Source organism: Porites lutea, chromosome 12, assembly GCF_958299795.1.
Source record: "Porites lutea chromosome 12, jaPorLute2.1, whole genome shotgun sequence".
NCBI lineage: Eukaryota > Metazoa > Cnidaria > Anthozoa > Scleractinia > Poritidae > Porites > Porites lutea.
The window spans coordinates 23,625,183-23,652,337 of NC_133212.1; the positions used below are offsets into that span (position 1 = coordinate 23,625,183).

General features: G+C 39.0%; 2 protein-coding genes across 2 annotated transcripts; both read left to right on the forward strand.

The window, feature by feature from the left end:
- The first annotated feature begins 303 nt into the window (after window positions 1-303).
- On the forward strand, window positions 304-17,118 carry LOC140953989 (E3 ubiquitin-protein ligase RNF220-like). The gene is made up of 14 exons (XM_073403375.1): window positions 304-1,863; window positions 6,563-6,680; window positions 7,261-7,306; window positions 8,549-8,641; window positions 9,396-9,480; window positions 10,233-10,369; window positions 11,347-11,467; window positions 12,295-12,394; window positions 12,733-12,819; window positions 13,677-13,784; window positions 14,159-14,213; window positions 14,396-14,437; window positions 14,815-14,889; window positions 15,556-17,118. Exons 1-14 carry the CDS (start codon window positions 1,134-1,136, stop codon window positions 15,625-15,627), a joined length of 1,869 nt encoding a protein of 622 aa, XP_073259476.1. The 5' UTR covers window positions 304-1,133; the 3' UTR covers window positions 15,628-17,118.
- A 2,791-nt stretch (window positions 17,119-19,909) lies between these two features.
- On the forward strand, window positions 19,910-26,843 carry LOC140921152 (uncharacterized). The gene is made up of 7 exons (XM_073371121.1): window positions 19,910-20,522; window positions 21,243-21,360; window positions 21,826-21,951; window positions 22,337-22,411; window positions 22,513-22,612; window positions 23,236-23,302; window positions 24,626-26,843. Exons 1-7 carry the CDS (start codon window positions 19,962-19,964, stop codon window positions 26,438-26,440), a joined length of 2,862 nt encoding a protein of 953 aa, XP_073227222.1. The 5' UTR covers window positions 19,910-19,961; the 3' UTR covers window positions 26,441-26,843.
- Window positions 26,844-27,155: the final 312 nt, after the last annotated feature.

Here is a 27,155-nt window from a genome sequence, read left to right on the forward strand (position 1 = left end):
AATATCTCATTTCCCTGAGGTGCTTAACCAAAAAAAATTATTAAAGTTGGACTTTGCAATCCGGATGTTTGTACGATATTGAAAACTATCGTCGCGAACTGTTAGTTTAAGAAGCCGAGCAGCAGGTTCTTTTAAAAATATGAAAATTCATGCTATCTTGTTTAGGCTCGCGGGAGAAATTTCTGTCATTGAAATGTTTTATTTGCACAACGAAAGAAGGAAATTATTTCGCTTTTCATCGGCCAGTAGCCAGTGGTTCTTCTCTCGCGGCGGCTGGGAACGAGTTGAAACCAGTACGCATGCTCATTAGGTTCAAAATAAAAGCGCCTTCCTTCCAGCTGTAATTTACTTCGCTGTTCTTTCTTTGGAAGAAAAGATATCCATCTTTGCTTAATCTACCGCATCTTCCGCCCACTGTGCAGAAGCTCTCGCCTGATCCAAGAAGTTAAGTCCTTCTTGACGCTGGAACGGGTATTTTGGCATTCATCTTATCGCTTTTGCTTACGGATGCATCTCCGGTTTTGTTAAGTGGTTTACAAAGCTCTTCGCTTTTATTGCTAATTTCCAGTTTTGTCGCTCAGCAGCTAGAGTACACGATCGTGTTTATTATCTTCGAAAGCCCTGCATCGGCTTTGCTTATTTGATACCTGACTGCTTGCTCGTCGTGAGAGGGTGGAATTCGCTTATTTCGGGAATAAACTCGATGACGGACGGACCTGCAGTTTATCAACGCCGAGAACTGAGGACCTGATTCACATTTCTTGCTTGACTTGTGCGTACACTTTGGCTTTTATAGACAGTGTTTGCTTTATGAACTTGGGAACACTCTGCGCTTAGCTTAGTTCTGTTTTAATTGAGTTTTTGGTGTCTTTTTTCACGTATTATTCGCTGATGCTTCTGTGGTCAGATCATTAGCATGACATGAATTTAAGCTTAATTTGAAACTCGTCTTATATTGAAGTTTATTATAAAGTAAGCTCATAAATGCACGGTACTGGCACAAATAGACATACTAGATTAAGCGTAGAATTGAAGTAATCTATCGCGAGAATTTCATTTTCAATTTCATTTTCCTGCAATGCCCTGTAGTAGGCAAAGGGAAAATATCTAATGATTAATTATTGTACAGTCAGATGGAAAAACTTGGTGGACCTGCTTATATTCCAAATCCACTGACATCTCCGGCACTTATGGTATTAGCTTCAACAGCTGAGGCTGCACGCTCATCATCATCATCTCCTGGACCAATGAATGACTATCACCCAGTGTATTCTTCACCATCAAGTCGCTACATTGATGGTGAGACTGTTCACAGAATGGTGTTGAATTCGTCGCACTACCAGCATAGATCTTCCCATCTTGCATTGTATCCTGGTGCAGAACATTACACTGAGAGAATGCCTCATGAATTTAGCCCCCACTTTCTCCAACTTCATCACCACCTTAGTGGTGGTCTCCTGCACAAGACAAGTGGGCCGACAGCGCTATTTAATGGGACAGGCGCGTTCCGAAGGGTATTACCTCCAGAGCACACTTTCCCATTCCATCACCTTCAACATCAGCGGTTAGAGAGAGAACATGTTGAAAGCTTGTATAAAAACTCTGAACTTGATAAGGAAACAAGCTTAGACAGAGTAGCAAAGGAGAGGATTTCTCCACATAAACCTGAGAAGGACAGTGAAATGCTGCTCAAACACAGCAAGTCAAAGAGTCCTAGCCCAAGGATGACTTCAAGCTTGCTCAAGGAGTCTGATAATGCAAGTGTTGAAACCCTAAGCATCAAAACAGAACAAATCGATGACAGTGAATGTGGAAAAAGCAGTGAGGAAGACACCGAAGTTGGTGAAGATTTGCCACTGAAAGGTATGTACAGTGTATCTTAAAATAATTTTTGAAAACCTCTTAAATAATTTCTAAATCCTGTTCCTTCCAGTGAAACCCAAAATGTTTTTTCCTGAAGTGTCAGATCATGATTTTTTTTTAAAAAAAAAGATGAAAACAAAGTCAATCTAAAGTATTCCTTGGTAGGCCCTAATTACAGGTGTATATTTATATATCAGCATTGAGTGTTGCCATCTACCCACTTGAAAGTTCCATAACCACATTTCACAGGATTTAGCAAGGGGGAAAAGACTTCTGTGATAATATTATCATCTCTTAAGCTCTAAAAGAACTAAATTAATTTGAATGCTAGTTGTTTCATTTTCAACCCTGAGAGGTTGCAGATGTGATAATATCAGCCGGTTGTGTTTTGTTTTCTACCCTAGACATTTATTAAAATGCTCTTATGAGCCATTAGCTTTATAAAAATAATACTGCAAACACCTCAGTATTCTTCATTGTTTGTCTTTTTGCTTTCATTTGACATACACTGTAGTCAAAAGGAATTCTCGGATATATTAAATTTGCAAATTTTTGTGACTCAGCACAAGAACTTAATTTTCAGAGTGAAAGTCACATGAATACAGATTATTTATTTAAATGCTAGTTGTGTCAGGTTTCTTGCCAAAAACTGGTCTTCTTAAATCCTGATTAAAACTATATTGAATTTGTAAATTCTAAAGTGTTGGATATGAGGGCTGGTTTTCCTTTGCTCTGATGTGCATGGTGGGTTAAGAAAATAATAATGGAGATATTTCAGTGGTGTGTTTTAATTTTATCCTTCTTGTTTGCTAATCATCATTTAAGAAAGTTCAGTAAGTGTATTAAATTGAAAAATGGAGTTGCTTGGATCCAGCAAAGATGAAATCTAGTCTTGTTCATGAGCCAAGACTTTTAAAAATATATGAACAGGACAACTTTGTAATAAATTTGTTTCCTCAAAAAGTAATTTGTTTTCAACTACTGGTGCTCTAGTGGACGACTGAAATACTATCCATTCATTTATTTTATACTTACACTTTTAAAAGTAATTTCACTCATAAATGTCAGGTTATTCGAATTTATTTGAAATATCTCGATGTGATTTTGTAAAGTGAAAGGAAGCAGGTTGGAAGAGCTTATTGGGTTTCCATCAAAGCGGGTGATTATATTCACTTCTTTGGGTTTATTGTAAATATTGAGAGATGTTTGAAATTGGTGATTTGTAATATACTCCTACTAAGTTGTGAAAGCAGATGTGAATTAACATAACAATGTCACATGCTTGGTAGCTGTTTCTGTTACCATGAACAAAAATTGATCCCTCTTTTCAATAGAGGGAAATTTTGTAAATATGGTTTAAAATTCTTTTTGTTTTCAAGAGAGAACATTTAAAACCCATACTTCTGTTAAACACACTTTACAAGAAAACTTCACTTTTACACCCTTTTGATAGAGCATAGAAGTGGTGTCATTGACAGTTCTTAAACACACTGTACTCTTCAACAATCATTTTCAGTTTACACCTGTATGCTAAATAGCCATTCATGTGGTCTTCCCTATTGTCTCTGTTTTTTTCTTTTGCTTTTTCTTAACGAGAGGAGCTAATTTTCTCGGAGCCCTGTTGTCTCTTTTTAGCGTGTTTAGCCAAGATAAGTGATATCAATATACTTTCCTTTATTAGTTGCTCATTTGGGTTGCTGCAGGAGTTAACAAGTAATTGCTATATTTCAAGGGATTGTCTTAACATCCTGAGTTTTTTTTTAGCAGTATTAAAAATAAACCCTCTAAAAAGATTTTGTTGTGGTGAAAAGTGTTTTGTGAAAAAATATCAAGAGAAATAACATACAAAGTCTAATTACTGTTCTGATGACATAAATTTTCCTGTTTAGGGTTCAATTTCAATGAGGTGTAATTCATGCATTTTCATTACGTGACCAAAAGTGTATTTTAGGGTGATTTTAATTATACTAGTTATTCAGTGAAATACCTGTAATTATAAATGATACTCTTCTCCACATGGGGTAAGTTGTGTTAAATGTACACAGTGTTAAAAATTGTCATATAGTTTTCTTCCAGCCAAATACTCTTCTCACTTCTAACAATGTGGATTTAGAGTGATAATAATTACTACAGCACTGTTTTGTCATGTTGTTTTATTTTACAGCTAGGCCTTCATGTATTTTGCATACCTCTTCCTTTTTTTAATAACTTAAACATTTTACATGTTAAGTTGGTTTTGTAAGTCTTGGTCAAAGAAAAATTTTTAAGAGGAAAAAAATGGTTTCTATGGCATCAATTTGATGTCTGTTCATGATTTTATTTTTAGTTTGAAATATAATCCATTGAAACGTGATGCCCAGTTGTTACCTCTTTGCTTATTAGCTTTCCGCTGTAAAATATACTCCAATGCATAGCTACATAATGACACTGTAGTGTATGATTGTGTATTATGAAGGTGAATATTTACTGTCTGTTACAAGTGAATGATAGGTGACAGAAGATAATGACAGAAAATTACAGCATTGTTGGAAGGTGTTTGTAATGGTTTTTAGCCACGTTCGCTATTATGAAGTAAAGTCTGAGCAGGTACAATTTAGAAGGAAAAACTCAAGAATTATGCATTTTGGTTTTATTTTTTTTTTTTTGTATAATCTTTATTTTTGGCTTTGAACTTTGAAAAGAAACTCAAAGATCTATAATGCCGGGGATGTTGATAAGGACTGTCCAAAAGTGACTAAAGTCAAAATTCAACAAAATTTCCAGAATTCATTTCATAAATTGCTGAAAAACAAATAGTGCCTTTCAAAAGTATTGTTGTGGAGGTTTCATTTGAATAGTCACACCATAGGGTTTTGTCTACCGACTCAAATGTTACATGTATAACCACTTTATAAGACTTCATTATTCATTCTGGGAGAGAAACAAAAACATTGTTAGCACCTTTGAAAAGTTTCAACTGGTGTCAATGTATTACTGTTAACTTCAGGGAAAGCCACCTTCTTTTGGCTGTGTTATATTGAGTCTGGTTTGTGCTGAATTAAACACCAACATTTAGAATTATGTTTCTTGGCAACCATTTTTTCCTCCTTAGTATTTTGGTAAATTTAACTTGCATGTAGTTCAGCTGCCTCTCGGGGGTGTGAGATGGTTTTGTTCTGATCGGAATAGTTCCGATGTGGTTCCTATTCATCTCAAAAGCAACTTCATCAAATGATGTAAAGGTCTTGCTGAAGTTTCAACAGCTTTTGACAGCCAATAAGTTAAAAATTTAGAAAACCTTTCATTCTCAGATATTCTTAGTAACATGCTTCTTTCAGCTGTCAGAAATGTCTGTCCTTCAGCTCTGTCTCAAAACACTTATTTTATTGTGTTGCATCCAAGATTGGACTTAGTGTCTTGCTCAAATCCTTTTGTGATTCAACCTTTTTGTTGATTTAAAAATAAACCAGGTTTTTACATTCCCAGTATATGTCTTATTGTTATAAAAGAAGTTTATGCTTATTTTGTAGAAGTAAAGAAAGAGAAATTGACCTTGATCAGTCCGCTTTTGTCGGTGAATCATGACTGTCCCTAAGTTGAGGATTTTTTCTATTTCCTCCACTTCTCTGCCTAACAGTGCATTAATGTTGCAAGAAAATTGAGAGAAACTATCTTTAAAACCAAGAAATGTTGAACCAGAGGGTTGAAATTGAAGCCGGTCTACATACATACGTGCGTAATATTCAACGTGGTATAAAATAAGTACCGTAAAATTCCGAGAATAAGCCCCTCCATGTATAAGCCCCTCCAAATATAAGCCCGCCAAACCGGTAACGCAAAAAACCCTCCGTTAAGTCACCCCTCCAAATATAAGCCCACTGGGGGCTTGTACTTGGAAAATTGCCCTCAAATACAAAGTAAAACAAAGCCAAAACGGTAAATTTCCTTCCAACTCAAGGCTAGCCCAATCGATTTTGAAACGCAAATTTCCCTCTGTAGATAAGCCCCTCCAAAAATAAGCCCTTCAAAAAGGGCCTTTGAAAAATATAAGCCCTGGGGCTTATTTTCAGAATTTTACGGTAGATTTTTCACTAAACGAAGATGACTTTGGTTTCGCATCAGTCTTATTTTTAGTATGATTTGGTTTTTATCAAGTGAGTTGATAGGGTACTGTAGATTGAGAAGCTGATGACTGTTTTGAGCCCTAACCATCTGTCAGAGAAACTTGATTCTCCCTGAGGGGCTGATCGTTTATTACCTGTTAGGGGGTCTACCGTTTTGCGAAAGCTTGGAAGATTTTCAAAGCGACCCCCCAATTAAAGATTGGTGTTTAATACATTTACGGCTGTTACATCTAATTTCAATTCTTGGTCCTTACTGCTTTGTACTACGTTCATAAAATTTCTTACAATGAACCTCCAGATAATGCTACCTAATCCGGAAATGACCCCCCAAAACCAATCAAGATTATGAAAATCATAAATGACTAGATCGTGATGAATGCCAAACGTCAGCGTCTCAATCCCTACAGTCGCATAATATCTATTTTATCAACTCATTATTGTTGGAATCAAATTTTTTGTTTTTCACTCCCCCTTGCCTTTTGACACAACACCACAGTTTCTTCAGAGACTAACCAACTACAGTGTACAGTGTAATCATTCATAAATTTTTACTAAACTGTACATGTAATTTATTCTTTCATGTTTGGCAACATTAGGAAGAAAGAGGTCATCAAGTCAAACACCTTGCTGTCCAATATGTGGCACAAGCATCAGACTAGGAGAGATGGAAAGCCACTTTGCTTGGGAAATGGAACGATTCCTTGATGAAAACAGGTGAGATGAGATCCAGGAAGGGGAGGGGTAGTAATGTACATTCTTTGTAGAACACAGGGGGCAGCTACATTAGTCATCAAGATCATGGAATAATATACATTTATTAGTCATGCACAAAATAATTGCAAACAAAGAGTACAAGAGCCCTTAGTGCAACAATGCTGCACACAATTTTCTCAGTAAACAACCTTCTCAAGCAAGCCTGAGAAAACAGCTGACATTTGACGATGACACCACTGGTTTCCTCACAAAATGACATCTCAGGAACCAGCAAGACAATTCTATACCCATGTCATGTAGCAACCAATCAGAAGCACTACCCAGATCTGGGAAGTGAAACATCATCAATAAACAAACCAAATATAGAAAATCAATGAGAAAGCTTCGGAGTCATGTTAGAATTTTACACGGGCTATTGTACACTTCCAGAAATTTGTAGGAGGTACACAGAAATCTTGAAGCAGCTTCAGATATTTTCAGATAATCTTTAGGCAAAAAATTTGAGGTCGAAGGTATATGCCGTTATTGTATGTTTGTGCAAAGAAGATAACACAATGTGTGGTGTTTTTTTTTTGTACAGAAAACTGCGCCGAAGTCAGAGAGAAGCTGCCATTGCAGCAAGGAAGGTATGTGCATTTCATGCTTTGTATCTCATATGGTGAAAATTGGGTGTTTTTACAAAATACAAGGCTGTGTTCTAAGCAGGGTTTCATGCAGAGCATTGAATTCTTGAAAAAGCCTTGAAATTTGCCCAGCAATTTTCCAGACCTGGAAAAAGTTTGGAAAGTAGAGCTCAAGTCTAGGAAAATGATGAAGAGTCTTGAATTTGTTTCAAAGCTACAAAAAGCCGACTTTATATGTAATGTTTTTTCGTTTCGGTCAAATCTTATTCAATTTCGCCTGTTTGCTGTGCATCATGAAAAAAGCTTTGTCCGTGCATTGTTTAAGGCCCCTATTGATCACCTATTTGATAACCTTGAGTCTGGAAAAAGTCTTGAATTTTGGGTTTTGAAGGAGACAGCATGACCAGGTAGTTTGCACCTCAGACTCACAATGGGATGTCTGTGGTTTTAGTTTGCCTCCTATGTCTAGCTGGAACTGTTTCTTGGTTGTTCCATGACTATTGTCACGCTGTAGTGCTGCAAATAATAATAAGTTACTTCTCCTTTTCCCCCTTGTCCCATATCCTATATAGACATACAAACCAGGCCTCAGTTGTCAAAAGGTGGTTAGTGCTATCCACTGGACGGAACTCTATCCAGTGGATAATGCAATGTGGTTTCCATAATACATGTGCTTATCAGGCCGCAGTTGTTCAAAAGATGGATAGCGCTATCCACTGGATAAATCTCTATCCAGTGGATAGTGCAATTATTGGTTTCTTTAACGTTTATCCAGAGGATAGTGATTTATCTGGTGGATAGTGCTATCCATCTCTTAAACAACTGGGGCCTGCTGTTGTTGATGCTGTTGGGCATGCATTTGTTGACTTTTTATTTCCTTTAGTCATTTGTAAATCTTCTGCTTCAAAAAAAAGTAATGATAGTCTTTAATCAGCAGGGTGCAAAGAAAGTCAGTTTTACAGTCTGCGATTCGGGCAAGCTGTAGCTAGAATGTACTAGCCCGCAAGTCATTTCAACTAGCCCCCAAACCCTTTTTGATTAGCAGGATTGATTATAATCCTTCTGTAGTTTGAATTTCCCTAAAAAACAGCACATGCCTGTTAATGGTTATGTGGCTACATTTACCTTTTAACTTTATCGAGAAATCGTAAATTTGTCTGAAGCTTTGAAAATGGAAAGATTCATTGGATGCTAAGGTAAAGATTGGATTGCATTCATTATAACCACCGTCTGTTTCCTTTTCAGAATGGCGAAACTTTACCGAGGAAGGTTAAACAAGAAAACAGAGGAGATTCTTCTCAACGTTTGGATGACACACCAGCAAGCACCAGGAAGCAGGCAAGTCAATAATAATAATAATAACTGTAATAATCAAATGTTATGGAGTGTGCGCGAAAATGATTGAACGCAAAAATGCTTTTGCTCCAACATTGTGCTTTGCACAAGTTTCAGCCCGCAATAATGATAATGATATTGATAACGATAATGATGATGACGATGATGGTGATAATAATAATAATAATAATAATAATAATAATAATAATAATAATAATAATAATAATAATAATAATAATAATAATAATAGGTAAAGGCCACCTGGTTAGCTCAGTTGGATGAGTGCTGTTATGCTACACGGGAGGTCACCAGTTTGAATCCGGCTTGACAGGTCTTTCAAAAAACTGGCAAGATCTCACAGGTTGTGTCACTAAGTGGTGATGTTAAGCCACTGGCCTTGTCTCCTTCAGCATTCTTTTTCAATAATAACAAAAAACAGATTCGAAGTCAATATAGAACAACGAGCTGTACTCTGTTCAGTAAGAGTGAGGAATACAGACCTTTGTAGTAATGCAAACTGTTATGATGATCCATACGTAGTAGGAAACCAAGTGTCCTTTTGTTTGCCTTTATGCAAATAAATAAACAAATATTAATAATAAATAATAAGTCCCACTAATCTGTGCAAAGCCATGACCAAAAGTTAACACAAGTTGTCACAGGTTGCTTGTCATGTACTCTTTTTGATTGCAAAAAGTGAAGGAAATTCCAATGTTTATGTTTTCTAGCAAGCGTGTTTTGTATTTGTTTTTCACAGACTTACTTACGAGTTTGCGCAAACAGAATGGCAAGAACTGGTCGCTCAGCACCGCTCAAGCCAACGAGGTCTAGAAGCTCTCAAAGTATGACTTTTTAAACTTGTTTACATTATAGTGTTAATAGAAGTTATCTGTTGGGAAATTTAGCTGTCTTACTCTTTCTCTACAATCCTTTTCAAATTCTTTTACACCTCTAAGCGGGGATTGAAAAAAAAAAAACGAAATTTCAGCTTGCTCTTTGGGCAAGCAAGACTTCAGTTTTACTTTCCTGGGTCTATTTCAGAGTTCTTAATTCTCTTCCTTCAATGGTATAGCTTAATTCATAATATGAACAGTAATAATCATTGATGTTATATCGACTTCACTCTTTTGTTATGTGTCATGACCCTAAGCTAACCAGGAAAGTAGCTTGCCCGATGCCAAAAGCTACTTGTCAAGGATGACAGGAGGGACTTTCTTTGAGCCCTGCTGTGAGGTTTTAAACCAAGAAATCTTTGGTTTCACCCTCCATTGTAATAATATATAACAGTAGCTGAAATCTGCCTTAAATTTGGCTGTTAAAAAATTGAAAAACAGTTAACTTAGACCCTTAATTAACTTTGACTTGACTGACTTGAGACGGAAATCCTGTAGTTTTAACTTTTGAGTTAAATTAATTAAAGCCTACATGTACATTGTGAGCATTTAAAGGACAGGAAAAAACACTGCATTGCTGCATCAGATGAGGAGTGAAAAAATGGTTTTATTGATTGAGTTGATAAGATTGATTTACTACTTAATGGTAGAAAGTGCCAACCCTGTCTCAGCTTCATCTAATACATTGCTGTTTTTTTTAGGTTCTCCAGTAAATTCCCCTCTGGCTGGAGAGGAAGGACCATCAGGCATCAAGACAACATTGTGTCCTGTGTGTGAAGAAGTGATTCATGGCAATGGTGATGAACTAAATTCTCATGTGGAAGCTTGCTTAAGAAAGGTAAGGGCATTCAATGGGAAACCTGTGACAGCATTGTTGGGGTTTGAATGGTAAAACTAGGAACTTAAAGCAAATCGCTTTGGTGATCTCTACTACGGCAGTCGTGGATGTGGAGTCCTGGGGAAAGTATGTCACCGTAGCCTGCTAATTTCAACTTTAATCAAGCGACACCTGAACAGTAGCCTGCGTTGTAGATGTAATTAAACTTCATTTAGTAACGTATGCCAGGCAGCGCCGATATCCTTGTTCTCAGCCGCCAACAGACTCAATGAATCACCAAAAGTGTGTTTTGAATTTCCAGGCCTATCATGGTGCATATTCAAATCTTGTTATACGGGTGGTGGCCAAGGTTCTAGCCAGAAGGGTGTCCAGCCGTCCTATGGACGCCCATTTTTGGATGAAATACAAGGAAAATTCACTTAATCTCTTATAATTTTATGGGACAACATGCTTTCTAGACGGCCAATTTTCAATATCTGGCTAAAAGCCTGGTGGTGGCCCAGAACAAGGATTTGGCACTGTTTCACAGACAGACGTACTGTAATCAGTTAAGTTTTGTCTGTGGGGCAGGCTACTTAAACAGTGACTAGGGGTTTCTCGCTCGTTTGCTTTCACTGTTAGTAAAATGTAGGGAAGACAATTACTAGAAAACCAGAACCATCCAATACTTTCTTGATAAAGTGAAAAACAGTCTACAATAGGTTTTAAAACCAGTGATTGTTAAAATTAAGAGAAAAATCCAGTTTTATACTCACTTAGTAGTGACCATGCCACAACAGATTTTCATGTTGTAGGATGTGGCACTATGGTACAGCAAAAGGTCATTTCTAAGCATGTGCACTGCATCATTTTTGAGCTTTTGTACTTCCAGCCGCCATAGTAGAGGTCACCATAGCTATTTGCTCAAAGTCCCTACTGTTTGGCCAACGATAACGTACTATCACTCATAACTTGTTTGTTTTAATTTTCATCTTTAGAAAGAAAGTGGTGGAGTAGATGATAATGAGGACGCTAATGGCCATGATGTGTTTGAAGAGTATGAATGGGCAGGTCAGACAAGAATAAGAGCGACTTCTCTTCTGGAAGGAGGTTTTAAAGGTAACTTGTCTTTTTTGGTGTAGCCTGTGTCACAGACGAAACTACTCTCTGGTTAAGTCTGTCTGCAAGACAGCATTGAAATCCCTGTTCTGGGCCCCCTCCTGAGCACCAAGATTTGATGGATCATTTTACATTTCTGTGAAACTGCTCACCTATCCCTCCCCTAAACCAACATTAACACTTAGTTCTTAATTAGGGCAAAATGTCGGCTTAGGGGAGGGGTAGTTGGGCAGTTTCCCAGAAACATAAAATTATCGTATTTGACTACACTCCATGATTGGCCTGTTAAGAATGCCATTGTCTGTTTGCCAATCAAGATGAAAGGAAATTCGAAAAGCACTTCCAGTAATTCGTTGAGTCTGTTAGGGCCCAGAACAATGATATCAGCACTGCTTCCCAGACATTACTAACCAAGGTTAAATTGCATCTATGATGCAGGCTATTCTTGGTGAGAAGATGGAAAAATAAGCTCATTTTTGTAATTAAAAAGATGCAGTTATCAGCATGCCGTAAGCTAGTGTTTTTAGAACTTATTTAAGGGCAGCACTTTTTTAAGAAATTGGATATGGAGGGAGACCCCTAGTACACTGACTAATATGACTTGCCCCAGGAAGGACCAACATCAGTTTTCTCCTATCAAAATCAGCAGATCATCAAGAGTAAAGGTTATGAGAATTACTAAATTGATTACCAAAGGGAGAATGCTTTGATCTTAAACTAAATTCTCTCAACTATTCTTCAAAGAAAAGTATGGAGATCAATCTGGAGAATTTGTATGTGGATATTGGGGCTTTATGGACTAACAACGTGTGTGGTGTCCTTTTCAGCTTCAGGCTTTCAAACTGGTATAAAACGTAAAAGAGAAGATGAAGATGTTGGAGACCTGAATATTGATGGTGATGATTCAGAAGAGTATGGAAAACCTCAGTATCCTTTACAACTGTCTGTATTTTTTAGGGCAAAAGTAAGTCTGAATCTGTAAAATCAAATTTCTTTTTTTAGTGGAAATCTTTTTTAAACTGATGATTAATATTGTTAGTGGAAATTGGTATTATCTGAATTAAATGCATTCTAATAGAAAAGGTGCAGAACAACCTCTTGAGAAGTTTCACTTGAAACTTGGTGAAAAAATCCATTTTATTGGATATAGAAGGCTAAGCTTGATCCTTTTTACTGTGTGAATCATGCCTTCACAATTGTAGTTTAGTCTTGAGAATCAAAGCTCTTGTTATGACCATCCTTGACTTGTAATGTTGTGACTGAAGGTACACAGAAGCTGATGTAATTCCATGTACCTCTGATGAACCTGATGAAGACCATGTCAGACAGGCTCTCAGGGGAGCCGTGATAAGGTGAATACCTGTTTTAAAAAGAAGGGTGAAATTCAGGGATGGAGGAATGGGCAGCTTACCCTCAGGAATGGAGGAGTGGAGTGGCTTACTATCAGAGATGGATGAATGGGACAGTCTACCATCAGGGATGGAGGAGTGGAACAGCTTACGATCAGGGGTGGAGGAGTGAGGTGGCTTACAGTCTGGGGTGGAGGGGTAGGTCAGTTTACCATCAGAGGCCGAGAGTGAGGTGGCTTATAGTCTTTGGGTGGAGGGATGGGTCAGCTTACCATCAGGGATGGAGGAGTGAGGTGGCTTACAACAGTCTGGGGTGGAGGGATGGGTCAGCTTACCATCAGGGATGGAGGAGTGAGGTGGCTTACAACAGTCTGGGGTGGAGGGATGGGTCAGCTTACCATCAGGGATGGAGGAGTGAGGTGGCTTACAGTCTCAGGGTGGAGGGGTGGGTCAGCTTACTATCAGGGATGGAGGAGTGAGGTGGCTTACAGTCTGGGGTGGAGGGATGGGTCAGCTTACCATCAGAGATGGAGGAGTGAGGTGGCTTACAGTCTTGGGGTGGAGGGGTGGGCCAGCTTAATCAGGGATGGAGGAGTGGGGCAGCTAACCATCAGGGATGAAGAAGTGGAATAGCTAACCATCAGGGATGGAAGAGTGGAGCAGCTTACCATCAGGGATGGAGAAGTGGGGCTGCTTACTCATGAGGTGGCTCACAGTCTTGGGGTGGAGGGGTGGGCCAGCTTAATCAGGGATGGAGGAGTGGGGCAGCTAACCATCAGGGATGGAAGAGTGGAGCAGCTTACCATCAGGGATGGAGAAGTGGGGCTGCTTACTCATAACCTCCTTTTTTTTCCTTGCAGTGGTGAATGTTCACCTGTGGAGAGAAAAAGCCCCACGAGAGAAGAGCAAAAAAAAGATGCTGAGGGTGGTACTGTTGAGACAAAACAAAATGGGGAATGGGTTGATGGGTGAGTGGCTTTAAGTTGTTGCCAAGCATTCAAATATTTTGCAAAAAACTGTGATATCTTTGTGGCTCAAAGAGGAAACAAGACACTAGAGATCTCACAGCATAACCTGCTAGCAAGTGCTCTAATTATTATGGTAAGGTGAAGCGAAGCCAGCTGCAAGAGACTCCCTCAAATGTAGGGCTTGCTTGAAGGCAATCACAGTGATGCTAAAATGCAGCCCTGATTAAGATACCATCAGCTGTCTTAACTCAGGCTCATTATACACTTGAGCATTAGTCATGTTGAGAAAAATAAGGATGAGGTGAAAGTCATCGGCCACATGGCAAATGCTGGCACCCAACATGTGAACTGATAGTTTAAATGTGTTTTTGCAGGACAAGCAATCCAGATCTTGTTATCTGTTCCCTAAAAGCTCGAATAAAAGAATTGGTGAGTAGCAACTTTTTCTTTGTTTCAATACCACCCCTAATAATTCACGTAGACATAATTATACATCATATGACCACCACTCGCCCCCTTCCCGCCCCGTCGCAAAAGTTGGTTGACAATTCTGGTGATAAAATACTGCTTTAATTGCTTACAACTTTTACTTTTCCTTTGCATCTTACCAGGGAGATAAGAAAACTGACAAGATGAAGTGTTTGATTTGTATGGTACGTAGAGTTCCCAAATCTTTCGATCAGTTGTTTGTTACAGCTATTGAAAAAAAATGCCGCCTTTTTTTTCGCGGAGACGTGTATTTATAGCAGAGAGAAGCTTCCACGATATAACGAGAATTCACCTTTGATTTCCAACCTTCTCTGATTGGTTGACAATTCGCGTTGACAGACATATGAACCAATCAAATCCCAGCGTGGAAAAACGTACAAGTCTTGCCCAGATTTGGTTTTTTTCTGAATTTTGATTGGTTGAGGAAGTGGCGCAATATCGGTCGTCCAATCACAGTGCGTTATGGCCATAAAAGCCAAAGCAATGATGCAATTACGTTCGACAGTCTTTTGAAAGGGATGATCTTATTTCTCCATTTCAGGAACCATACACAAATCCCTTGGCTTCAATTTCTTGTTGGCACGTTCATTGTGAGGAATGCTGGCTTAGAACACTGGTAAGAACTTGTTTTGCTTGTAACAATAGTGGTATTTCACATGTATCTTTTGGAGAGCTTCCAAGTTTTTGTAGTAAAAGCTCCTTATTTTAATAAGTCATTTTTAAATCCCCCCGGAACTACAATAGTTGTTGAGAACACGGGCTTGCTACTTCCAAGGCTCATCCGAACCACGAGAAGGTCGAGTCGTTTGCAGAGCCAAGACAGTACCTGTCTCCTTGCCAAGTTATTTTAATTTTCTGAATACCTTAATGCTCTGCTCCTGGGATCAAACCTACAAACTCTCGCTCTTTGGTCCGGCACTCTACCAGCTGAGTTAACTATCCAATATCCCATTGTTCCATCTAGACTTGCCACAAGTCGGCCTCTCGAGTTTTTAAGCGAGCGGAGGGAGCTTTTTACTCCGCTAATTCGCGAGAGGTCGACTTCTCTTCCCATGCCATATTAATTAGACGAAGGACTTTTTTGAAAGTCTATGTTTCATCCGATTTCCAGACTTCTCGAAGTCAATCTTGAAACACCTACAAGAAAATTGCCATTACACAAACCATGTCGTGTTTGACTTATTACTTTTCGAAGTTTGAATATCGAATGAAACACTTTGACTCGTGTTTAATATCTGACTTACTTTGGATGGTAATTCTACCTGGTTTTTGCTTTTTCCAGGGAGCAAAAAAGTTGTGTCCACAGTGCAATATGATAACGTCGCCATCAGATCTCAGGAGAATATACTTGTGATCAGTAAACAATCCTTACAAGTCATGAATTTTAGCACAAAGTGGTAATGGATAACGGCATAGCACAAAGTGCACTGGATGACAGAATCACTTGTGTGATCTTTAGCACGACCTCATTCTTGTCAAAATATTAAAAGGAAATTGCAAGCCCAACTCAACGCCTTGGACATGTCTAGTTTGCAAGTTTACGTGGCAGCATATCGTTAAAATGATGTCCAGACCATTGTTAATAATCCATGGCATAAAATTACAGAGTAGGAATACATTTTTCGTAACATAGATTGCAACGCACGCTGCATAACTTTGTAAGGTTTTTTCGTGTGTAATTAAGGTACACTATGTCATCGCCTTGCTGTTGTGTGACCGTGACATGAAGTCACACAGATCGCATTGGTGTGTTTTCTTTAAACCAGTTCCTCAGATTTTACCCTTAAACCATATTATGACCAGAATTTTCTTTCTCCATACAATGTCAGTGGTTAATTACACAGAAAAGGCGTGAGAATAAAGGCATTGATGACCAATTGTAAAACGACTGAATTTCTAAACGAATTCTCTTCATAAGTACCGAGTGAAATTTAGAAAATGGTGAGGAGAATTGTCCTCGTGATGCAAGAGCTTTTAAAAGGATAATACCAGATTGCAGCAGACAAAGTTGAAGATAATTAAATCTCCAATAATATGAAATTGCGTTTTTTAATCGCCTGGTCCCGGCTGTCAAAACTTTGGATAACGCTATCCACCGGATTTTAGGAAAACTAATTGCATTACCCACTGGAAAGAGATTTATCCAGTGGATAGCGGTATCCACGTTTCGAACAACTGGGGCCAGATGACCTGTTGAAGTTTATAAAACAAACGTTGTGGTTGTTATTCATGTCTTAACCTTTTTACTAGCAAATCTAAATTTGTTTTGTCTGCTTTGGAACTTACACTCTGTTTATGGACTTCACATCACCCATATTATGTGAAACAGCTAAAACAGATTTCTGATAAGCAATTTTGTGCAGTTTCAAAGCCAGAGCTTTTCAATGTCACCCGTTTATTGAATTTAAGGTACATTTGTGCGCGTTCCATAGTAGTCTTTTGTGGCTGAATGTTGTATTTGGTGCATTTTTTATCTCCTTAACGTACCGAGTACTGATGAAAATAAAAAATAGAATCGAAGATGAAATTTATTAACCACATTCGCGTTAAAAATAATGAAAATAAGGACAAAGTATTAAATATTGAGCGTTGTAATAAGGCTTATTTAAGAGAGTGATTCGCCAAGCGTTGGTGATATTTAAATCCATGATTATAGATAACTGTAAAGTAAAAAAATTCATCTTTATTATGGTAATTGTTTTGAAGTGGACGGTTTTATAGTGTGTTGGGGACAGAACAGTTGTCTCAAAAATATTATTTGATTTAATATGAAGATTTTTATCGCTTCCCATAAAGGAATTGGTAAACGTTGTAAAATTGAATAAACAAATACCTTTATACCGTTCATCATCAATCTAAGTTCACTGTTGACAAACAATGGGGATCGAGTATTGATAGTATTGGAAACGTTTTATCGTTGTCAATTCCTGGGGACTTCTTTATAAAAGACTAAACCCTAAAGAAGGCCTATCTGGGTGTGGCGTAAGTTTTACTTTACCCCTAAGGAAACCATACAGTACACCAATACAGGGTGACGGCTTTTGATATTAGAGCGGTTTTCACTTGACTGTCGTAAAACCAAAACCAAAGTAAATACACTAGCCAACCAAAGGGCGTAGTAAAACCAAAACCAAACCAATTCCTCGATTACTTTCGACAGTCAAGTGAAAACCGCTCTATTTAGGTATTCCTTTGCCCATTACCCTAAGTAATACCTTCATGGGCAAAAATATTAAGTGAGGTCAAAAGCCAGCTAAGTGCTCCTTCAAAAGCTGCAATTTCTACCCTAAAGCGAGGCAGCTGGTATCACTCACTCTTGTGTGGATTCCGCCGGGGAGGGGAGGGGGGCTCTATACTATCGTGTCTTTTTGCTAATGGGTTAACACTTCATACACGACACATCGGTTTTGCTTCATCTGCTATATTAAAAGTCCTACAACAGACCTACACCGCGAGTGTTGGTTCGGATTCAATCAGTTGTGCCGTTGAACTCGTCACTTATCCATCACTTATCATCCACAAATCCATCATGTACAAGTACTACCTGGATGCCTTAGAACATGACTACGACCCAGAGAACCCACAATCCTGGAAAACCATCTGTCAGTCATGTAACGTTTCACGTAACGTGCCTGTCCGTCTCCGTTGTTGTTTTTAATTGCCATATCAAGTTTTACTGTTTCTTACATATCTTTTAAGCTCTGGGACCGCTGTAATTGGCGCACCGCTGTTGTGGCACCCCTGCCTATTAAGCATTTATTATTCATTGTTCAGTAATAGGCGAAGCTAAAAAATAAAACAAAATTATGCCAGGGGCCACTTAGATAAAGCTGAACTCCGCCCACTTTATCAACCTCTCACTTTTTTTTTCTTTGTAGCTTGTGTAGCTCAGAGCATCCTATCCTGTGAAACAAAACTAAACTCAAGGCTGGCACTACGGCAAAGGGCTGATTTTTTATAGGCTTATAATAAATCAGCCCTTTTCCCTGGTGCTAGCCTTACATCCAGTTTTGTTTCATTTTACACATCAAGTGACGTCTGGCTACAGCATCTCTTTAATTAGAGACCAGTCAGTTATATTTACGCGTTGCTTGGACCTCTGCATTTAAGCAGTTTAACCTATCCTATCCTATCCTATCCTATCCTATCCTATCCTATCCTATCCTATACTGAATGCAGTAGACAGTCAACAGCCCCAAAGCCTCAGCCCCACCCCCGATCACCCACCTTCTACTAAACGTTAGAGATAAGACATGAAACTTTTGAATGGCCTTTCTCTCCTTGAGTCTCAGCTCAGTTCTTTTAGTAGATAGAGCGTCCTATGTGATTTCCTAGGTTTATAAATCCTCACTGACCCAGTTTCATCTTGTTGTTGTTGTTTTTTTTTTTGGTAATAACACCCAGCAAATGCGTGCAGCCCTTCCCTATTTGGAGAGCGGGCGCTTATAAGAAGGTGGACTGGTACAAGAAATTTTTGATACAAGAAATATATGAAAATCAGACAAAGGAACTGGGTGGTGAAGAATTAGATGAAAGAGGTAGTTATAGACAAAACTTTTTTCAAGCTTTCTTTTTCGCAACTGCGAAAGTTGGGTCAAAAACTGCGATGATCTTTTTTCACTGGGAAGACATTTTTCTTACCCGCGCACAGTTTACGCAAAGGAACTGCATTCCAAACATTCCAGCGGTATTCGGGAAGCTGCGTGATGCGTGATTCAGGAATGCTTCATGTAAAGTAACGCTTACAGTCACGACATCTGCGACTGAAGCTTTGCCTCCTTCTCGTCGATTTCAAGGACGATGTATTCTGTGCGTCGTTCGTCATTAGAACCTTAAGTTTTTCTCATTCTCTTGAAACCTAATATAAGTAGACTTGGGTAAATTACAAGTTAAGTGCGTGTAAACAAGAGCATTGTGCTTGTCAAGATCGCAGAATGCGAGTTGGCCGATGTTAGGAGGTGAGTGAAACTGACATTTGAGTTGTACGGTGTACTGTGACGTTTTCTCGAAATTGGTTCGCGTGTAGCTAAAGTTTAGGCTTTTACTTTTCCGTAAAGGTCTGGCTCTACGTGCATCGTGTCTTTTCGCAAATAAAAATCATAGTTATTTTTCTAATTGCTCTTGTATTGCATATAGTTGATCCGAAATTCTTGTCCAAGTGCATGGTGTTTCTGCAAACCACCTGTAGCTAGCCTTGGTATCGAAAAAACAAAATTTAAGCGAGGAAAATGACGTTTTTCCTCTCTGTTCTCTTGTGATCGTGACTGCCTTCCTTTGAAAAGATCTTTCTATTGTAAAGAAGGGATTAGCGACCTAATCAGCCGACACGTACATACTCGTGTACATGTATTTGGAAGTTACTGCTTGAGTCGACCGGCTAGTTCCTCCGACGGTTTTTAGGTGACGCGTTTCTTGTACTGAAGATAACCGTACTTTTGGTAAAATTTCTGCACGTGCGAACACATTGCATTTGTATGCATTACTTTCATTCTTTTCCTCGTGAATTATCAGCGATTTAGCAAAGAGAATGTTGTTGTAATAATAATGATAATTCTAGCTTGAACAGTTGACATTTTATTGGCTTTATCCATTACAGCTTGCAACATTACTGAGTAGCACCATGGTGATGAAGAAGATTTGTTTTAGGAATATTGCATTGAGCTGGATTCCTGTGTGACAACAAAAAGAATGGTAGAGTACAAGATACCGAGTGACTTGACCTCGCCCATTATGGCAAATGCAGTCCATTTGAAAGATTCTGTATTCTATGCCAGTGGTGATGAATCAATCTTTCCTGCCAGTACAGCATACAGTGAATGTGACTCATCATCTGATATGACATCGGTACTCCTTACTGCACGATCTACCAACTCGACAAATCTTTTAGAAGAAAACGCAGCTGACATCTCAGTTAATGACACTACTGCAAGGCAAATTGACCTTAAGGAAGATCTGTCCACAAACAGTGCCTTGATTCCAGGGAATCGCAGTAAGAGGGTGAGCCCTCAGCTGACAAATTTCTTCTCTGAGCAGAGTAGCACTGCGTTTATGCCAATACCTGCCGAGAGTGCTAATAGTGTCACTTCACCAAGATCAACCCCAAGCCCTGGAATTAGTAAGATGCTTCGTAGCTTATCTGATCATCCATCTGAACGACCCTGCACTCCAAATGCATCAACCTTGTATAAAAACACTCTCACACACTGTAATCCTTCAGAACTTGGACAGCTAACGTATGATGAATGTATGGTAAGTGAATGGAATCCTGAAAAGAAAAAAGGGCTTTTTCTAGAAAGGGTTACTACCCCCTTGAGAGAAGGGATGGGAATCGGGAGAAAAAAAGGAGAGAATTGAGAGAAAGGGCTGGGAGTGGAAACTGGAGGAATGGGAAAAGGATCTGAGAAATGGATTGTTGGGTGGAGAGAATAGGATGCCAGGAATTGGGTGAAAGAGGGTGGGAACATAGGTAAAAGTTTAAGGAAATGTATAAAGTAGCCTGTGAAGTAAAGGGGTAAGGGGTCTGAGAAGAAATAGTGTAAGTAGTAAGAAGTGAGAAGGAGGTTGGATCATTAATTTGTCATTTTGTTTTCAAAGCATATACAATTCTCAAACTTGGGAAGGTTGAGCAGGGAGAGGGCTTTTAACTGTCATATGTAAAAGGTTTTGTGAAGGATTTCTTCTGTAATTCCCACCAAAGTACAGAGAGGTCATATAGCTGTCATACACTTGTATTTATTAACCCCAGTCTACAGTCTGGCCCTATTTGTTCAAAAAGTGGAGAATGCTATCCATAGATAGAGATATTGGTTTATTGGTTTCCCTAATACTTATCCACTGGATACTGATTTATCTTGTGGGTAGCACTATCCAACATTTGAACTAGCAGGGCACTTTTGCTGAAATATAAGCCTGTTTGCCTTTTTTTGTGAAGCTCACTTTTTGTAAAATTGTTTCTTCAACAATGCACAGTTCTTCACCCAATGGGCCAACTCCTTTCTTCAGCACAGTCAAGATAAGTTCTTAATCACAGACATAGCAAGAGACTTGGGAGACGGGATCACCCTACTAAGTTTGGTGGAAATGTTCGGTGAGTAAATTTCGGTTGCAGTAGAGTAAAGAAGTGTGTTACGACATCACAAGAACAAAATTTGTGAAATTGTGGGATTGGTTGGCATATCTAGAAAGAACAAGATGAAAAGTCCCCCACCAACCCCTGCTAAAAATCTCCCTGTTAGCGTAGATTTGTGGGAAAATATAAGTACTGTTATGCTTCAATAACTTCATACAAATCCTTCTAAACATTTATGAAGGGGTGGGTGGGTGCACCCATGTCCCCCGCCCCTCTCAAAATCCACCCATGATGAGCTTCACTGTGATCAATATTGTGTCTCTCCATCCCCAGGTTCATATTTATTTGTAACACTGTAAGGTTTTGTTTACACAGCACAATCTTTACATTACCAGCTACAAGGTAATCTGAGGAGTGCAGAGCTCAAAGGTTACTGCTTTTCTTATTTTTGTTTTTGTTTTTGTTTTAAATTCTGCAACACAGTTGGAGAGTATCCTCCTCAGATCCACATCAAACCAGCTCTGGATGTTCAGAAAATGGAGAATGTACAGACCTGCCTTAATTTTTTAGAGTATTACAATGTGTCAGTTAATGACATTACTGCAGAAGGTAAGAAAAACTCCAGCTTTCTTATCTTCTAAAACGCTCTCTCTATTTGTAGCTTTTATTTCAGTGGTTTGGGAGTTTGTGAGTTTGCCTTTGCAAATTGAAAGCTATGCCACCATTTGAAAGTGAGTCTAAAAAAAATTATGTCCTTCATGGTCCAAAGTGTACGAGGGAGAGAAATTATGGTTGATGATCATGGAACCTCCATCTACAATTTCTGCCAGAATTCCTGCCCAGTATTTCGTTACCTATTTTAATACCTATACCATATGAAGGCATCTCTTTTGAACAGACCCATTTGGTTTTTCCTACTTTGTGGAGCAAATCATCCCAGATAAAGTCACTTGACACTCATACAATATTTCTGATTCAAGTGTTTGTTTTTCAGACATTGTCAAAGGAAATCTTAAAGTTGTTTTAGCCTTATGTCATTGTCTCTATAGACATTTTGGGTCTAGTCAAGGTAATTGCAGTCATGGCAATACTCTTTAATTCTGAAATTTTCAGTGTTTCCAGCGTTTCTTTTATACATTTTCAAAACTGTATCTATTTTCATTGTGGCAGAAAATCATCAAGTCAACCATGTTACAGAGGAAGGTCATTTGGCGGCACTCTTTGGCTGGGTATCAAGAATGACTGGCAAACAAGTCACAGATTTTCAGAGGTGAAGTATAAATAAAGCATGATAAAACTTCCTATTTATGCTTACTTCAATCATGGATAAAAGTCGTGGTACTTGGGGCATTTTTTAATCTCACATGCCAAACCCTTCCCCCACCCTACAATAATAAACAGCTATTGACACTTGTATTCAGTACTTATTCCAAGTTTCAACATTGTATAAGGTGGGGGGAGAGGGAGAACTGTAAGATATTATCCAAAAGGAACCACTGTTTTGTGAGGGCACCCAGAAATTACATGTATATGTAATTATGAATGTTGTATTACTGTTCCAAGGACTTTTTGTTCAGGATTGTAGTTACATTTATCAATGTTCATCATAAAACTTCTAATTTTTCTGAAAGCCTTGTAATATTTCCCAAAGGATACCGAAGCATTAAAAATGACTTATTTTTGAACTGTTAGCTTTTTTATTTCTTTACTGATTGACCAATTTACATATTATCACTGACTGGAAATTGATTTCAGTAATTAGATTTCTCTCAATAACGTGAAGAAACCACAGTTTCATAACAAGCGAGACTCGTTAGTTTTAATTTATTTTGTGCAGTCTGTTTGTTGTCTCCGTTTTTTTTTTTGAAATTTTTAATTTCTTTCTGTTGTCAGTTTTCAAGATGGAACAGTGCTATGTTTGTTAATAAACACTCTTTTCGAGGATGCAGTTCCCAACTTGGTAAGTGAGATTAAAAAGATCTAAAATTGATGGTTGTCCGAAGGGATTGTTAGTGGACCAAAAAGCTTACAGTTAGTGCGAAGCGCTAAGCCTTAATTGCTCAGAGGAAAGTGCACCGACTGCTAAGCGAGAGAAATTACACAATAAATACTAAGCTGCCGAGAAATAAGCAGCGGCTGCTAAACGCATAAAAAAATCCGCAAAGGATACTAATTGCTGGGGAAATGCGCAATGGCTGCTAAACGCCTGTAACACACAACGGATACTAAGTGCTGGGGAAATTCGTAGTGGCTGCCAGATGGTAAAACTACGCAAAGGGTACTTAGCGCTGAGTCATTGCGCAATTGCGCTATGTCTGCTAAAGGTTAAACGCAGTGGATGCTGTGCGCTGGGAAAATGCGCAGTGGCTGCTAAACGCGACAAAAACGTAACAGCAGCTAAGTGCTGGGGAAATGCGTTAAGCGCAGTAGCTGTTAAACGCCAGAAATTCGCAACGGATGATAAGGTCTTTGGAAATGCGCAGTGGCTGCTTAACGCCAAAAATACACAACGCTGGGGAAGTGCGCAGTGGGTGCTTATCTCGATAAAAACGCAACAGAAGCTAAGTGCTGAGGAAATGCAATAAGCGCAGGGCTGCTAAACGCTTTAAATAGCTGTACGCTGCGAAAATGTGCAGTGGCTGCTAAACGCGACAGAAACGCAACAGCAGCCAAGTGCTGGGGAAATGCGTCAAGCGCAGTAGCTGCTAAACGCCAAAAATTCGCAACGGATGATAAGGGCTTTGGAAATGCGCAGTGGCTGCTTAACACAAAAAATACGTAACGGATGCTAAGTGCTGGGGAAATGCGCAGTGGGTGCCAAACGCGATATAAACGCAACGGAAGCTTATTGCTGGGGAAATACGCAGTGGCTGTTAACGCCAATAATACGCAACGCATGCTAATCGCTTTGGAAATGCGCAGTGGCTGCTTAACACCAAAAATACGTAAGGAATGCTAAGTGCTGGGGAAATGCGCAGTGGGTGCCAAACGCGATATAAACGCAACGGAAGCTTATTGCTGGGGAAATACGCAGTGGCTGTTAACGCCAATAATACGCAACGCATGCTAATCGCTGGGGAAATGCGCTGTGGGTGCTTAACGCTTTAAATACACAACAGATGCTAAGCGCTGGGGAAATGCACGAAGATACGCAACAAATTCTTAGCGCGAGAAAATGCGCAGCGGAAGCTAAACGCGGGAAAAGGGCTCGTTCAAGTAAGGAAATCATGTCTTGAATTTGTTCTTACAGATATCTTTGTATGCGTTGTAACATTGATTTCAGGTCTTGCAATTTGGTTCACCTTTCGAAAAAGTCAGTCTTGTACTGCAAGTGTCGTCCGAAAAACTGGGCTTTTTTTCAAACTTAAGAACAGAAGATATAACACAGCTGAGGAACAGAGAACAATTTCATAACTATCTAGAATCACTGTACCTATTACACTCCAGTAGGACGAAAGGAGTGCTTAATACGTCAGACCAGACCAACTTAAAACGGGAGATTAAGAGGCTACAACTTAGAGAACAAAGGCTTAAAGAGCGGCAAGGTTCTGAGTTGACTTATCTTGGAGAACTGAGTCAAAATAAATCCAGTTTTGCAACGGAGAAGCGAGAACGGTCTCAAGAAATCCCTACAGTGGATATAAACAGAACAAAACAACTAGATGAACTAGATGTAGTCTCGCCAACAGGGAGTAATCCAAGGACAATGTGGCACAACCAAAGTTTGACAGCTAATACAAAACGAGAACTTGATGAACTGGAAGAAGAGCTACGGCTTCTAAAACTTGAATGTAGTGATAATAGTTATGACACCAGAAGATATTGGACAGAACAGCCGGGGCAGTTTTCCTTCAACGCTACTTTTTCGCTTGGCTTACCAACATCAAATTTGCCGCGTCAACTGAGGCAAACAAATATTAGGCAAGAGCTTAAAAATTTGCATCGCGGAAATCCAGTAATCGCGCAGTTGGACAAAAGGGCTCAGAAAACTGTTGGAAATACACATAGCAATGTGGATACTTCTTCAATGCGTGATGTACTTAACAGCGACCGTGAAAACGGAAAACTGCCGTTTGGGGGATGTTATCTTAGTGAGCCTTCAAATGGATTAGAAAATTCGGAACGAAGGAATTTAGATCTTTCATTTGACGAAAGTTCTGTTTTCACGGAGTATCCTATCCTCCCTTCCTTTCCTCTACAAAGGTCGTCTCCACCTTTGGTTAATTCAAAGAAAGTAAAGCGCAATGGTCATGCGCTAATTCCTGAGCCATCTTTGGAAACAAAAGAAATTAGTAACCTGTTTGATCTCGACTTCTCTGATTTTGATGCTAGAATAAGTCGTGGAGGCGGAGATTCAGCTATAAAGCGAATGGTAAGAGCTGGGAATCGATCCAAACTTAACAGCAATTCAAATTATGGGTTAGATGCTGGTCTTTCTTCAGGTTCGGCTTTAGCAAATCCAGAGGACAAAGTGGCAAAGTCTGCAATGGAAATTCCTCTTACTTCAGATAAAAGAGAACGCTTTGATGCGTCTGGCAGAAAATTAAGACGTGGTTTAGATGGGAAACTCTCTGACATTTCAAATGGAGATGACAAAATGCCAAAGCAACCTCATTTTGTAAGTTCTATCTCCCAACGAGACCAAAGAGAAAGTTCGTGTTTGCGTGGAGGCCAATCACAGCGTGAGTTTGCTGGCACTGAACTGTCTTCTACCATGGGTGAAACGAATGCAAATCATCAAGTAACCAGCGGTTTGTCAAGTTCCTTCGCGGCTGGAAACGACAAAGAGGATTTAATCGCTACGTCGTTAAGGTCTTTACCGTCAGGAAGGTCGACTACGTATAAGAATGAGGAAACTGAAAGATCTCTTTCCAAAGAAACACCTTTCGGGAAGATTTCAAGACAGTCAAGAGAACCAGTTAAACAGCTTCAAGAGAGCGTTTCAGAGGAAAAGCGGCGACACAGGGAGCAAGTTCTGGCCACGAAAACCTCACGAAAAAATCAACCGTCTTCGACGAAGACGCATTTACACGCTTTGACGGCTCTAATAAGATCTAGCTCTAGAAACGCTGGTGCAGCGTGCAGTGAGGAAGATTAGCAACGATATTTTGTAGAAAACCTGTATTAACTTCCGGTCTTACGCGAGTGTGTAATTTCGCTAGTTGTTATTTTGAAAAGCGAGTCTCCTGGACACTCGGAGTCTGTCGTCGGTGCTCTTTCAGCTTCTTTCGTGTGCTGTCAGTGACGCGAGAGGCTGTCGACCACTGGCCTACGTGCTCGGCGACTCTGAAACGTTTTTTAAGTTTTTAGGAAGTTGAGACATTAAATATCAAGTATTCATGTATAGATTTCATTTCACATATTTGAAAGAGTCTTATTATAATAGCATTATATTGATAGACAACAAGTATTCAGAATCATTCCTTATGCTTTCTCCCTTTAGAAAAGTCATATTGATATTTTTTGATATGTTTTCTAGCGTAACAGTTTAGTTCTTAATTAGACTTTTATATCTCAATCAATTATTATTATTATTATTATTATTATTATTATTATTATTATTATTATTATTATTATTATTATTATTATTATTATTATTATTATTATTATTATAGCTAATGGGGAGGGGCGCTTTCAAAAGTTATAAAATATATCAATTATTGTATAAAAAATAGATCTCTGGATTACGGTGGCCCACAAGTGCACACCGAATTCCAGAAAGTCACACCGAATTCAAATAACTCACACCGAATTCAAATAACTCACACCGAATTCAAATAACTCACACCGAATTCAAATAACTCACACCGAAT

Bases quoted from the DNA above. Each gene is read 5' to 3' on its own strand.
- LOC140921152 (XM_073371121.1), top strand. From the start codon at position 19,962: ATGGTAGAGTACAAGATACCGAGTGACTTGACCTCGCCCATTATGGCA. The intron at 20,523-21,242 runs GTAAGTGAATGG...AACAATGCACAG, and splicing joins TAACGTATGATGAATGTATG to TTCTTCACCCAATGGGCCAA. The intron at 22,613-23,235 runs GTGAAGTATAAA...TTCTGTTGTCAG, and splicing joins CAAGTCACAGATTTTCAGAG to TTTTCAAGATGGAACAGTGC.
- LOC140953989 (XM_073403375.1), top strand. From the start codon at position 1,134: ATGGAAAAACTTGGTGGACCTGCTTATATTCCAAATCCACTGACATCT. The intron at 6,681-7,260 runs GTGAGATGAGAT...TTTTTTGTACAG, and splicing joins CGATTCCTTGATGAAAACAG to AAAACTGCGCCGAAGTCAGA. The intron at 9,481-10,232 runs GTATGACTTTTT...TGTTTTTTTTAG, and splicing joins GAGGTCTAGAAGCTCTCAAA to GTTCTCCAGTAAATTCCCCT.